At 38.9% G+C, this 13,680-nt stretch overlaps 1 protein-coding gene across 1 annotated transcript in view; it reads right to left on the reverse strand.

Annotated features, from left to right (window-relative positions):
- Nucleotides 1–11,010, reverse strand: part of LOC140927483 (protocadherin-like protein) — a 36,357-nt gene extending 25,347 nt beyond the window's left edge. The window contains exons 1-5 of the mRNA XM_073377144.1: nucleotides 8,660–11,010; nucleotides 6,407–7,040; nucleotides 4,165–4,256; nucleotides 1,594–2,042; nucleotides 446–567 (exon numbers count right to left, since the gene is read on the reverse strand). Coding sequence (XP_073233245.1) covers nucleotides 446–567; nucleotides 1,594–2,042; nucleotides 4,165–4,256; nucleotides 6,407–7,040; nucleotides 8,660–10,820 — 3,458 coding nt within the window. The 5' untranslated portion in view covers nucleotides 10,821–11,010. The remainder of the gene's footprint in view (nucleotides 1–445; nucleotides 568–1,593; nucleotides 2,043–4,164; nucleotides 4,257–6,406; nucleotides 7,041–8,659) is intronic.
- Nucleotides 11,011–13,680: the final 2,670 nt, after the last annotated feature.

Raw genomic sequence — 13,680 nt, forward strand, 5'->3', positions numbered from 1 at the left:
TTTTATGAGCAATTTTATGGTTTTCATGCGCTAAGAACTGTGGGTAAATGTACCAGTCGCCATCTTTTTAGGTACGGTGGATTGAGCTTGGAAGCCAACCAGGAGCTGGGCATTAAATTGGTTCATGATAAGGCCAGGAACATGGAGATGAAATAATGAACATAAGAATTTCATACATTTGAACTGCGGAATGAAGAAATAAATGTAGAGCTGATCCTCGCACTTTAAGTAGCAACTTATACAGTTGTGACTTTTGCAGTAAGCTCAGGCTCCCAGCAAAGCTTTTCCAACGTGCAAACCAATTCCACCAGCTCCGCAGACTAGTAGTATTATGATCTGCATGTACAGATCTCTACTGTTATTGGTCAATACACAATCAACATTCCTGAAATAATTCACTGAGGTGATCGCAATTTCCTATGTTTGACAGTAACATACGATTTACCTTATTTCTCTTGTTGTTGTTATTACTCCTGTATTTGAATCTATCTGGAATGGTGTGTTCGCTGTGGTTATGCTGTATGTCACTTTACCAGCTTGATTTATATCACGATCACTGGCAAACACCTGACACAAACGTGAATCAAATAAGCAAGTATTAGTATTAACAATAAGTTGTCATATTTACAGTAAGCACAATTAAAAAATTATTTTGATAAATATGTCTATTGTTGCTTTACCTCTCAGAGCAAGGGAGAGAAACATCCCTGCCATAGCTCAGAGGGCACCTTTTATTTTCCTATTTTGGGTTCTCCTTTACAAATTCCCCCCATTCTGTTCTCCTAAAAATTAAGTGATCCCTCAAAAATCTTCCCACCCCCCACCTCCCCTCCCAGGTGATAAATAATGACTGGTTCCTTACAGAGCAAACAAAACTGTAACTTGAGTTTGATTAACACCTATAGCACCATCAGCACTGTGCACCATCAATGTCCGCCTTGGCGGACATTGATGGTGCAACTGAGAGTACTTACCCCTCACCAATATGACCACGGGTTCAACTACCAGAGGCAAAACCAAGTTTAATATGCATTAGTTGTTGCCTTCGCTCCAATAAGCTCTGTTTTTTATCCCTTCTCCTTAAACACCAACATCTCCAAAATTAATTTGACCCAGAGACAAACAACCACCTTATCAAAACTATTAATTTATACTTTAAATTATTCTTTTCCCTTTGACAAGGTCAGGGTTTTCATTAAGTTCTATACAAAAGACAGCTATGATGTAAATGTAGGCGACTTGGCAACTGAGTGCTGAAGGCAATTTCAGGTTTTCACTCTCTCACTTTACCCTGTTTCCCCAAAAAGTAGACAGCTCAAACCTCCATGTAGCCGGTTTTTTAGCCAGATGCCGGCACTTAGTGAGAACCCTGCAAGGTGTTCACTTGAAAATCATTTTACTTTTGTTTCCAGTCACTCGGGTTAGAGTAAATTATTTTAGTTCTACAGGGCTCCTAAAATTAAGCGATGCGGCAATTTTGCACAATAACATTGACCTCAAATGGTAGCTGATTGCACAATTCAAGGAAAATCACTTGGTTCCTAAAAGATCAAAAATTTTAGTTACGTGAACACCACGATTTAACTTTCATACCTGTATCACAAATGCACCTGCCGGAGAGAAGTCTTCGATTGCAATGTTTTTAGGCTGTTCCTCCATGAAAGTGATCCTGGGAGATTCATCATTTAAGTCACTTAGACTGATAATGGCACTTGCATCAGCTGCTAGACCACCTGGGTCTTTAGCTCGAATGACCAAGTTGTAACTTGCTTTTACTTCACGATCAAGAGATTCTTTAGTTTTTACAGACACCTGCCCATTGTTAGCATTGATTTTAAAAGCATTATCATCATTTCCGCCAACAATTTCGTATGTAATTGAACTTTGTCCCTTGGCATTTGCAGTAAATACTGGGGTGTTGACATTTGAATTTTCTGCTATGGTATAGCTTCCAGGCAACGGGTCAAATGTTACAGGCGTAGTCCCAGATCCATAGACAGATACTTCAACCAAAACCTCTGGACTTTTGAGTTGATTTTGTCCTTGAGATGTACATTAAGTCAAGAAAAACAAAAGCCACAATGTTAAGCATTATACTTATCAAACAAAGACAAAAATAATACAAAATTAATGTATCTTTAATAATATTGTTTCTGGTGCATACATTACAAGTCAAAATTAAATCCAGGTTAAAATTCTTTAGCCTTGGTTGATTCTCAATTTCCTTTGTCTCCTAGCCCTTATTTAAACACATACAATAATTAATGCCCTAGACTTTCTCAAAGCCTGTTTCTGGTTTCTGCTGGTTTGGTGGTCAGTCAGGAAATGCACTTTCCTTGCCTGCAGTACGATATTTTTGACCAGCAAGTTTTCTGGACAGTAGTGTGACGGGGGTTTGTCGTTAGGGAAATCCAATCAGCAAACGCTTTATCTTGTGATGTTAGTTCTCGAGAAACTTGATCCAGGCAAATCCTTAGCTTGGCACTTGCTTGGCTTTGAAGTGTAGGAAGTGTAGGGAATGAATGTACACAAAGCGATTAATGTCGGCCAGTCTAAAGAAACTCGGCTTCAAAGAAATTTGAAGGAATCAAAGGGTAGTGGTAGAAGGGTAAAATAGTGGTCACAATTTCTTGATCGTTGCGTCGATTGCTCCCTTATTCAAAGGAACTTTTTCATCATGTTTTTGTTGCTTCTGGAACAGTTTTCCCAATAATTCAAGTCAAACAGCTTTCTCTAATAGCTTTGTGCTGACAAGGATTTCAGCAACAACAACAACAGCAACTCTAAAATCAAGCGAACTGACAACTTAGCATGGTCCGTAAGAAGCCTTCAGTGAGCCTTCAAAGACATTCAGTAAGCCTCCCCTGCGTGAGCAAGGCGCTCACGCAGTTGACTTGTGGCAAGTCTACAAATACCCATGAGACATAAGCACCCGCCTAGATTTGTGCTGTGCCATGAGGCTCACCTACCCGTTTCATTTTCTAGTTTGTATGAGTAACAATAGACTTCTTCTAATAATGCTGATTCTATGTGCTGGATTCCTAACTTTTTAACATGTGCATGTACAGTTGTACTAAATTCTTCTAATAATTTATTGGTAATCCTTCTTAATTTCCTTGTGCGTAACTTTTAAAGCTCTCCTCCTGCCCAATGGGCAAGGGTCCCGGCAATTCATCCTCTAACAAAATCATTAACTAGAACAAGCAAGAAGTGGTGCTAGGCAAGGAAAATGTGATAGCTGCTTGCCCAAAGGACAAGCTTTATGTCAAGTTTTTTTCAAGACCTGTTACTTACAGCTTATAAACAGTGTTGCAGATGGAATTTAACCCCGGTTAGTAACGTAAGCGAAGCCGCATCAAAATACTTGTTCTGGGCCTCCAACAGACTCAATAATTGTGGGAAATTCATACATTTTGCATTTCCCTTCAACCAACAGAGGTGGGAGCCCAGAAAAACGATTTTGGCGCTGTTTCGCAGATGGACCTCTGTGATGCAGGCTAGCACCTGTATAGCCTGCTAAAACATTGATATTATATAAACATTTGATAACAATACTATTCATGAATCAATAAATATTTCACAAGTAAAACTAAGAGGTCTTATTATGGCATTTAAACCAAAAGAAAAATACAAAGCATTACACACTACCAATAATGATATTTAGAGAGTTAAATATAATATTTTACAGCACCAATGTAAATACATTGTAATATTTTATAGCACCATTGTAATGCATCATTGCAGTTATTCTACAAAATATGTCCCAGTTCCAAAGTTGAATTTCAGATGTGCCCAGTTTATAGTCAACAAAAATAATTAAATACGGCAGTTGATTAAGATGTCCGATATAATGGTGGCAAATTTAAGTTCTCCACTTGTTGTAAATAATTGCAGTTTCTAAAACAACTTGTTATCCAATATTGATAATTAATGCATTACACTCGGCACATGTGAAATGCAACATCTGAATCAAATGTCAAACCTAAGTCGAATCTTCCACCGTTTCAGTCACAGATTCAGCAAAGTTGTATTTAATTAATTGAAACTGTCCAATTTAATTGATTTGGACATCACATCTAACATGCATTAAAATCCTTGAATTAGACTTGGCACGTGAAATTTGACGTCTGGGCCTAACGTAAAAAATATTATGAATAAAATTACCTCTGTCTGAGGCAAGAACTTTGAGTCTATATGTCTGGGCTGACATGGAAGTGGCACTACTCAACACACCAGTGGTTGAATCCAAACTGAATCTGTCAAAAAGAAAATTAATATGTTCCTCGTCACTTAACGTACATGTAGATGTAATTAGCTTTTGATTTTAACTTGACGGAGGAACCAGTTTCAGGTCAAGGAAATATCAACTGGACGACCAACAATGTTCAGTAGATTATTGGTCTTGCCGGTCACATTAGGGAGCCTTAGCAACAGTGACAGCAAAGAGAATGTCAAAGGTTTATTCACAAAACAACAACTTTGTACTTTCATCACACTCATTTGTACATTTCTTTACCGTCACTGACGACTGCGACGTGATAATGCATCATTTCACTTTTTTTGGAGGACACAAGCAAGTAACGATAAATTTTTCTTTCTCTTTATAAACCTGAGTGTGGTCCCAACGAATTAAACTTCAGGGAAATTTGTCATTTCAGTCTAGAAATTTTTAAGTTGAGTGAAATGCAGCCAAAAAGTGCCTGGTTGAGGCTTACACAACAACTTACTCTACTATTTTTGCGGTCCGATAAATGACAGGATTTCGCATTGTATAGACAACAATGTAAAATAACCTTCTTATCTGCCAGAACCTATGGTTCCAAACCAAGAGCCTGCTGAAACTACACCTTTATCCAATTTTCCTGAGTCAAGAATTGGTTTTCCAAGGCACAATCAGCTAAGTTAAACGCTGACAAAACATTTTTATGGCTGACATAGAATATTTTGGCACAACAGCTCAACCACACAGCCACATACATGTACCTGAGTTCTGCCTGTCAACACCATGTGGAAATCACACAATCACACACTTTCGCAGCACTGATAAAACTATCCACAACCATACATAATCTCCTCATGTTTAACACAAGCAAAATATCATCACAGGGTCGTAGCAAGCCTTTAGAAACTAGGGGAGCACAAAAATTTTAGGTAGCTCATTGTATTTGAGAAGCAGAGGGTTTGGGGTCCAGATGACACATTGGACTGGTCTCTGTATCTTAGAACCAGAAAATGTTTCACCTAGCTGCAGAGACATCATTGTTTCAATGCTCTCAGAGATAACTTTTTACTTTCAACTTTTATGTATGTGTTTTTTGACTTTTTGGGGCAAAAGAATGGGGGGCACAGGCCCCCCCGGTCCCTCCCCATGCTAAGGCCCTGCATTAAATAACTCAGAAAAACTCAGCCTACATGTACTGACAGATAAACACCTCTGGGCTTTTCTCTTACACTCATCTTACTCAAGTTCCCAAATGCATAGTCACACTGTCCAGGCCTGGGTCAAAGTTGACCTGCAATTTTGCTCTCCCCTAATTAATTTGCCTCCTAAAAGTATGTTCCCAAGGCCAAAGACTTTGTGGTCACGTTAGAAAAGTTAACAATATCGTACCCTTTTTGTCTCAGCCCGGTAAAGGGTGATTGATCCATTTAGCCAAATAAAACGAAAATATATCGAGGATATTACACGGTGGCGCGAAAATATGAATTTTATTTTCGAGTGGCAAAACAGTATTTTACGAACGGGCGCACTGAGTCAGTAAAATATTGTTTTTGCCACGAGAAAATAAAATTCATATCTTCAAGCCGCTGTGTAATGTTCTTTTTATTATATAGACAAAATGACATCGCTAAATTAATAGAGGAAAATTACCAAAATTACATCATCGATAAACTCACATGTGAGATTATGGAAAATAAACCACTCGGGTCCCGGATGTAGTTTTTATGAATTTTATGAGTGGTATATTTTCCAGAAAAACACTCGTGTCTATATAATAAAATACAATATTGGACGATGCAGACTCTGCAAATCATGTTAACTTTATCCCATCTTGGAGCTTTACATGATGCTAGATCCAGGAAACTTTTCAAGATGACTAATAATGAAATGTAAATTGCTAACTGGTACCGAAACCAGCATTAGGCGGGCGCTGATTTCAAATAAATGTCACTTGTGCTTGACAGAGAATTCTGGGTAGGGAGGGAAGGCGGGGGTTAGAAAATTCACAAATTTCCCTCTACAGCCACTAGTTCACAAATCCCTAACCACAAAACAACAACAACAAAAATGACAGTAGCAAACAACACTGTAAACAAGCTAAGAAAATCTGCAAAATGCCTGTGATTTGGCAGGTATCAAAATGCACAAAATAAATCTTGAGTTTACATAAAACTTTGCACTTACCTGTTCCTGTCATTACTATCAAGTAACTCATATACAATCTCTCCAAATGTTCCAGAGTCCCTGTCAATTGCACTCACTTTCAATATTGAGCCCTGGACGGCAAAGTCTTCTCTCACAGAAGCCCGATACGACGATTGTGTAAATTTAGGAGCATAATTATTGGTATCCTGTATAATGACCTCTACCTCAGCTGAAGCATACATGTTTAGATTTTTATCATCTGTAGCTCGCACTTCAAATTTAAAACTGGGGGTCTTGAAGTGATCAAAACTACTCTGTGTCACAAGTTTGCATTCTCCGGCGTTTCCAACTTGAACTAGGGTCACTTTGAAATGATTCACAACTTCTATGTCACGGATATTCTCAATGGTGCAAGCAAATTGATTCCACTGCGTGTCTTCGTCAGTTATGATCATACCATCACTTGCCCCAATGGATGTGCCAGTTGGTGTTGCTTCAGATATTGTGAACGTAAATTTCTTCTTGCTAAATTTTGGTGGATCTTTTTCACCTGTGACCCTTACTGTAACAGTAGAAGAGTCTGACTGTTTCGGAGTTCCACTTGATGCTTCCACGTCAACCCTATACTCACTTGCACTCTCATAGTCAAACGAGGCTGTGGCACTGAAACGTCCTATAGAAAAACAAAATATAAAGTTCATAAAAAGGCCACACAATGAACCATAAAATCTCAAGGATAAACTGCAGCCCCTTTTAAAGATGGTTAACCCTTGAAGCCCCAATATCCACATACAAATTCTCCAAACTGATCTCTATACATTTCCTTAGAATAAGTTGAGATATTTTCATAAAAGATCAAGGCATTTTTCCTTTGGTGATCATTTCATTAATTCTCATAACCTAATCTCTTGACATTGTATGGATATCATTAGGAGAAAAATGACATTAGACACTATTGGGACTTAAAGGGTAAACTGTTTAAGCCAGGATAAGGCCAAATTTCAACCAAACTATTCTTGCCCAGAAATGAAGCTCTGTTACGGTAAAATTCTGGCCTGCAAAAGGGCCTTGAAACAGCGACATACGAAAGATTAAATGACGACAAATGAAACAAAGATGGGTTGAAATAATAATGCAACAGCAACATAGACAAGGGCAAAAACAATGAGAAATTACCAATGAGCACATTCTTCTTCCTCAATATACATTTATGAAACCACACATTTTGAAATTTAGACCATGGACAAACGCCTCAGAAAAATTTAACTATAGAGACCACAAAATGTTGTTGAGCCTTTCTGTGACCCAGTTATAATAACACAACATAATGCTACGGACAAACTCCTAAGAAATATTAAACTAGAGATTATAAAATATCATTGAGCCTATCTACGACCCAGTCATAATAACACAACATAATGCTACAGACAAACACCTTAGAAATTTTTAATTGGAGAATATACATATTGTTGAGCCTATCTGTGACCCAGTTTAACAAATATAATACAACATAATGCTGTGGACAAGTACTTCAGAAATATTTTACTGTAAATTATTAAAAATATTGTCTAGAATGAAGGTAAATAAAGTCATGGATCATTGTGGATCAATACTGGAGAAGGGCTTATCTGCCTTTCATGGTCTTGATTATAAAATATGACTGTGGAAGAGGGTATTACTTTTGCCCTGCAAATGGCTAGATGGCCTTCAGGTGGCTGGTTTATGACCACTTACAGATGAAGTACTTTCCTTAAGTAGGAGACATAAGCAGTGTCTTTTATAAGTGCTAATCTCCTAAATACTATAACACTTAAATAATTGAGGGTTGTTTCAAATTAGCTTCAAGCGGTCTTACACTGTGAAATAATTTATTTAGATACACAGCATGAAATAATTTACCTACAATTTTGCTTTAATTAAAGGCGGATATGTCATGCTATTTGCTATCTTTTTAAAAGTTCACTCATTGAATTCCAAAAATTACGGTCCAGTTTTCTTATTCAAGACTATATTTTGTCAATGAAACTGTTTCCTGTCGTCTGTTTCAACAGATGGCAAGGATGGACGTGGATCGAAACTTGAAAACGTTGAGCCAACTTCTTCAAGTTTTAATGTTTTGCCTGCATAAATCATCGAGAAAATTAATATGGTTAGCATTCCCTGATGAAATAATATTTGTCTTCTTAACCCTGTGTATAGGTGAAACCACTAAATAATATTACTTCAGCACCTAAGACAGCAATATCGTTGTGACATAGCCCCTTTACACAAAAACTGACAGTGTGATCTTACCAGATTTAGGATCAACCTCGAACCTTCCACCAGCATTGCTAGAAACGGAGTAAGTCACGTCTCTTCCATGAACATCTCGTGCAGCTATACACAACAGGTTTTGAATCTGACCTAGATTTTCAGGAACAGTGACTGTGTATGGAGTATTTTGAAACTTAGGTGGCGAGTCTTGTTTGCTCACAACAGTTATGTTGACTTGACCTTCAGACGGTTTACCCCCAGCAGTCGCTTCGACAAAAAGTGTATACAAAGTCTGATCGACGGCTGAATCAAGTACTTTAGTTGTAGTAATAACTCCAGTCTCTGAATGAATTTGGAAAACATTGGTTGGATTTTTCTGTGTATAACTCACTGTGGCACCATCTTTATCAAAGGCATGCACGCGGGTCACAAAAGTACCTATGGGTGCTTTTTCTGGCACTTTTGCAGAGTACACTGGCTGCGAGAAAGTTGGGTTGTTGTCTTCTGCAGCAGAAATGTCAATCATCAGGTACAAGTGGGAATAGAGTGGATAAAGAGCCTTGTCCCGGGCCTCAATCAGCAAGTCGTACTGCGCTTGCTTTTCACGGTCAAGTAACGCAGCTGTCTCTAACCGACCAGTATCCTTATTAATACCAAAATAAGGCAAGCCTGACCCTGACGAGATGGCATATACTACTTGACCATCTGGAATTTGGTTACCATCTGCATCTACAGCAGTAATAAGAGATCCCACTTGCGTACGACGATTCACATTCTCTTGGATGGAAACTGAGCGCTGCTGATCAGTTGAAGGTTGAAATATGGGAGGGTGGCGATTTTTATCCACCTCCTGAACTGTTATGGTCAAAGGAGCTGTACTACTTTGAGGAGATACTCCCTGGTCTGTTGCACGAACATTGAGGTTATATTGTCTCAACTTATCATAGTCCAGAAGTGCTTTTAATTTTACCACACCATTGTTTGTGTCAATTTCAAAAGCATTGGTGCTATCGCCACTCAAACTGTATGTTATCCGCCGGTTTGCACTTGGGGGATCGCGGTCAATAGCATGGACCACAAGAACAGCCGCACCAATGGGAAAATCCTCACGCACATTTGCAGAATAGGCTTTTTCTGGGAATACAGGTGGTGTGTTAATTCCAGGATTGGGATTATCAGCAGGAGGGAAGCCATCAACCAGATTGATTTGTATGTTCACTGGCACTTCAGCAGACTTGCTTGGGAACCCTCTGTCCTGAGCTACAACAGTAAATGCGGGGATCTGTGCCTGATTTGGCAGTTGCCTAACAACTTTGATAACTCCAGTGATAGCATCCACAGCAAAATACGGAGAATTTTTAAGGGAGTAATAAATGCCTCCATTTGTGCCGTGATCGTTGTCAGTGGCACGGACTCGCAAGACCGAAGACAAAAGAACCCTGTCCTCGTTAACACTGGCCGCATAGCTACTTTCCGCGAAAACTGGAGCGTGGTTGTTCACATCGATGACTGTAATACTGACTTTGGTTGCTCCGGACCAAACACCGTCGGTCGCTTGAATGGTAAGGTTAATTTCGGGTGTGGTAAGCTTATCGATATCGACTGGTACACTAGTGGTTTTCAAAACCAGAAAAGCGCGTTTGTTTACAGTTTTCGCTTCAGCTCTGAAGTACCCCTTCTCATTGCCACTACTAATGGAGTAACTAAGTGAACCTACAGAGTCTCTGTCTTCAGCAAAACAGTTTTCAAGTCCCATCACAACAGTGTTCAAAGGAGCTTCTTCTTTCACTCTTCCATGATACAAATTTTTAGGAAAAGTGGGTCTGAAATTATTTGTATCCGTGATAGTGATTCGAAGACTTGTAGGAACCCCTCCTTCTGCATCGCCTCGACTGCGCTTTATGGCAACTAAATCATAATAGTTCTTCTTGCCAATCTCGTAGATGATCGGCTTTGTGGTCGTTATGACCCCGCGCTCAGAAATTTGAAACAGGGTTAAAGCGGCCCTCGATTCGTCATCTTGACCGGGAAAAAACGAATAGACTTCATTACTCGCAGGCAACTGGAGTGAGTAAACTTGATGGCCGCCTTTTCTGTTTTCTTCTAGCTGAACGGTCACAAAGCCACTCTGTCCATAAGCTGCTCTGTGTAACAAACAAAAGCACAGAAGAAAATCAACGATCTCGTTAAAGCCTCGCATGTTGTTTATCCTACCAGAGCGACGCTTTCGCCGGCTGTTCTCGAAACCGTGATGTCTTGACCCCTTTAAATGTTATTGAGGACAAACCATTGGCAAATCTGCGCCGGTAGTGAGCAGTTGGAGTACGTATACTTTGCTGAAAAATGTCAAAAGTATGTAAAAATGAACGCAGAATTACAGTCTCTAGACGCGAGCGGAACAAAGTGAGTGTTGTCCAGCCAATCGCATGTCATTGATTATGCACCCGTCAATCAACATGCCGAAATTAACGCTCTGCCACGGAGAAGGAATGTTAGCGGGAATTCAAAATACTCCCTTCAAAGTTTTTTATTTAAACAAGGATTCAAGCTGACTGTAATACCTTTTGTCTCTGACAGTCAACGCATGGGTCCATGTATCAAAGGCAAGTAATTCTAGGATATTTCGACTGAGAGTAATCAACAGATTTCTCAGCCTTGTTATCTCGAGTATTTTCTGGCAGACTTCAACCGTACTAACCAGGGACCCAGCCCACTTCCGAAAATTCCATCTACCAATCATCTGCCATGTTTGCGCCTTGTGGGAATTAAATTAACAAAATACGACTGTATTTCATTTTTTAGTATATATTAAAAAATAGAAGTCGTAGAGCATACAGAAAACCATTGACCTGAAGCGGAGTTTTGAGTTTCCAACTCAAATAACTTTTTGCAGGTTGCATTCACAACTTTCTGCTTTATTCTACTGAGTATTGTGAAACAAAACAATAACCAGTTACATATTTCCCACGCCATGCACGTAGCCTGAGATCATAAACAAAAACTCAACTAATTCTTATAATAATCCGTAAACAAAGGAGTTATAAATTCGCAGTCTCCGAAGACAGAGAGGTTCCATAAGATGAATTACCCACCGCTTTCAATCACGCCCCTCTCCCGATCGTCTGGATCAGTCGGACAACACTGTGTATAAAGTAATTTAGATTGGACTGGAAGGAAGTAGAAGATTGCATTGAACTGCACAGCGAAATTTCTTAAATTCTGGGCTTTAGAGGACAAAGGTAAGTATAGGTTTTGAAAACTAATTGATTGATTAGAACAATCATGTTAAACTTTCTCTCCACAAAAATTCGGCCGTTTCATAATGAAGGGTTCAAACATTTTGAGTGTATCTCCAGCCTCGTATCGGCTGCTCTTCGCTGATTTTCTCTCGAGGCTTATCAAAAACAGTTCATAATTTATATTTTTGACTTTTTTATGTTTCATTTCAAGCCTTTGGATTGAAATATTTCTTTTCCAGTCCTAGTCAATTTCCTTCGTAATGATTTTTTCTTTATTTTTCCTTCATATATATGTATTTTTTTGCTTGTAATTGTTATTATAATCTGTGGTTGCAGGCTGGCATTGCGCCACTGTTAACTTTGAACCCTTTTATGTAAAAGAAAAGTGCTAGTGACAGCATGACTCCGAATTTGCAAACGTTGATAAGATTAATTTTTAATTACTTACAAATAGACGTTAATCTTAATTTCAAAACCACGTTCTTACAAAAGTTATATTCCTGATATTTTATTTCTTTTGGTGTCAGGAATTACCGTAGCCTCGTTTACCAAGAGTCTACCTTGAAAAGAAAAAAAAGAATCAGTTTTGTAACCTGGGAGACGCCTGAAAGTTTCAACAGGAATTTAAAAAACTTCACTGCGACTTGCAGTATCGAGCGGTAGTTGAAGTCACTAACTAATGCGGTTTTGTTATTTAGAAAACTTTGCTCGGGGACGTTTACGTGGTAAGAGCGTATGTAAAACAAAATTAAAAGCAAAAAAAGCAAAGAAAAAAGTACAGCACATAACTAACTGAAGAATACTTTTGTTAATTGTTGCGCTTGATCGTTTAATATTGTCCTCTCTTCCTTTAGGTCTCAAATCGCAATATCGTAGCCCTGCCATAAATTGTTTGCGGGTAGCATAGTACCAACAGAGGCTAACTAACTCGGTGAAAAGAATCTTGCCGATCTTATTCCTTCTGTTAGTTTTACTAACATTGTTCTGAGCTATAAAATGTTCCAAATTGTCAGACTAAATTGTCATACCAATATCTTCTATAAACCACCCAGTTTTCAATGGCAGGAAAACATAAACATGCGTTTTTTTATGTTAAATCTTTTGGTGAGATTAACTGGTGGGGGGCTTGTGATAAAAGCGCTAGCTGAGACCATACCTCAAATGAGTGTACTTTCGAAATGTTTAATTTCTAGCCTGCACGCGAGAGCAAACGAACGCTGGTTATACAATTGAAAAACGCGCAGTACTCTAGAGCATAGGGTGAAGCACTTCGTATGTGTTTTGTTTTTCGGCGCATACAGGTGCAAATTCGAAATGCTCTGAACTGTCTTCAATTCATATCAGATGAGTATGTAAAGTGCTTTTTATAATGCACATGCTTCATGATAGAAAAACTTCCACAAATTGATGACAACTAATAGCTTGTATGAGGCTCTCAAAGTAACTGTGGTCGCGTTCCGTCCGAAATCGACGCTCTGACGATCAGGCAGACATCAAAGCAAAACCCCGAATGACTCAACGTACAGTAAGTTGAAGAATGCTGTATTAAGCACCCCGTGGCAAATCTTTGTAGAACCACTGTGCGGTTTCTTCAGTTCGTGCTGCGTGGATATTTTTTTTTATCAATGATTTGATTACAGTTCAATAGTAATGGCATTTTGAAAGACTCTGTTTAAATGGTGTCTTTATCATAACGAGGCGGTAGAGGCGGCAGAGGCGGCATAGATTGTTCTTTGTCTAGGAGAATGGCGATTGGGCGAGGCTCAACCAATCCACTTCCGTTTGCATTCAACTTTCCCTCTTTATCTAAGACCCTCTATG

This window comes from Porites lutea, chromosome 2 (assembly GCF_958299795.1).
Source record: "Porites lutea chromosome 2, jaPorLute2.1, whole genome shotgun sequence".
Taxonomy (NCBI): domain Eukaryota; kingdom Metazoa; phylum Cnidaria; class Anthozoa; order Scleractinia; family Poritidae; genus Porites; species Porites lutea.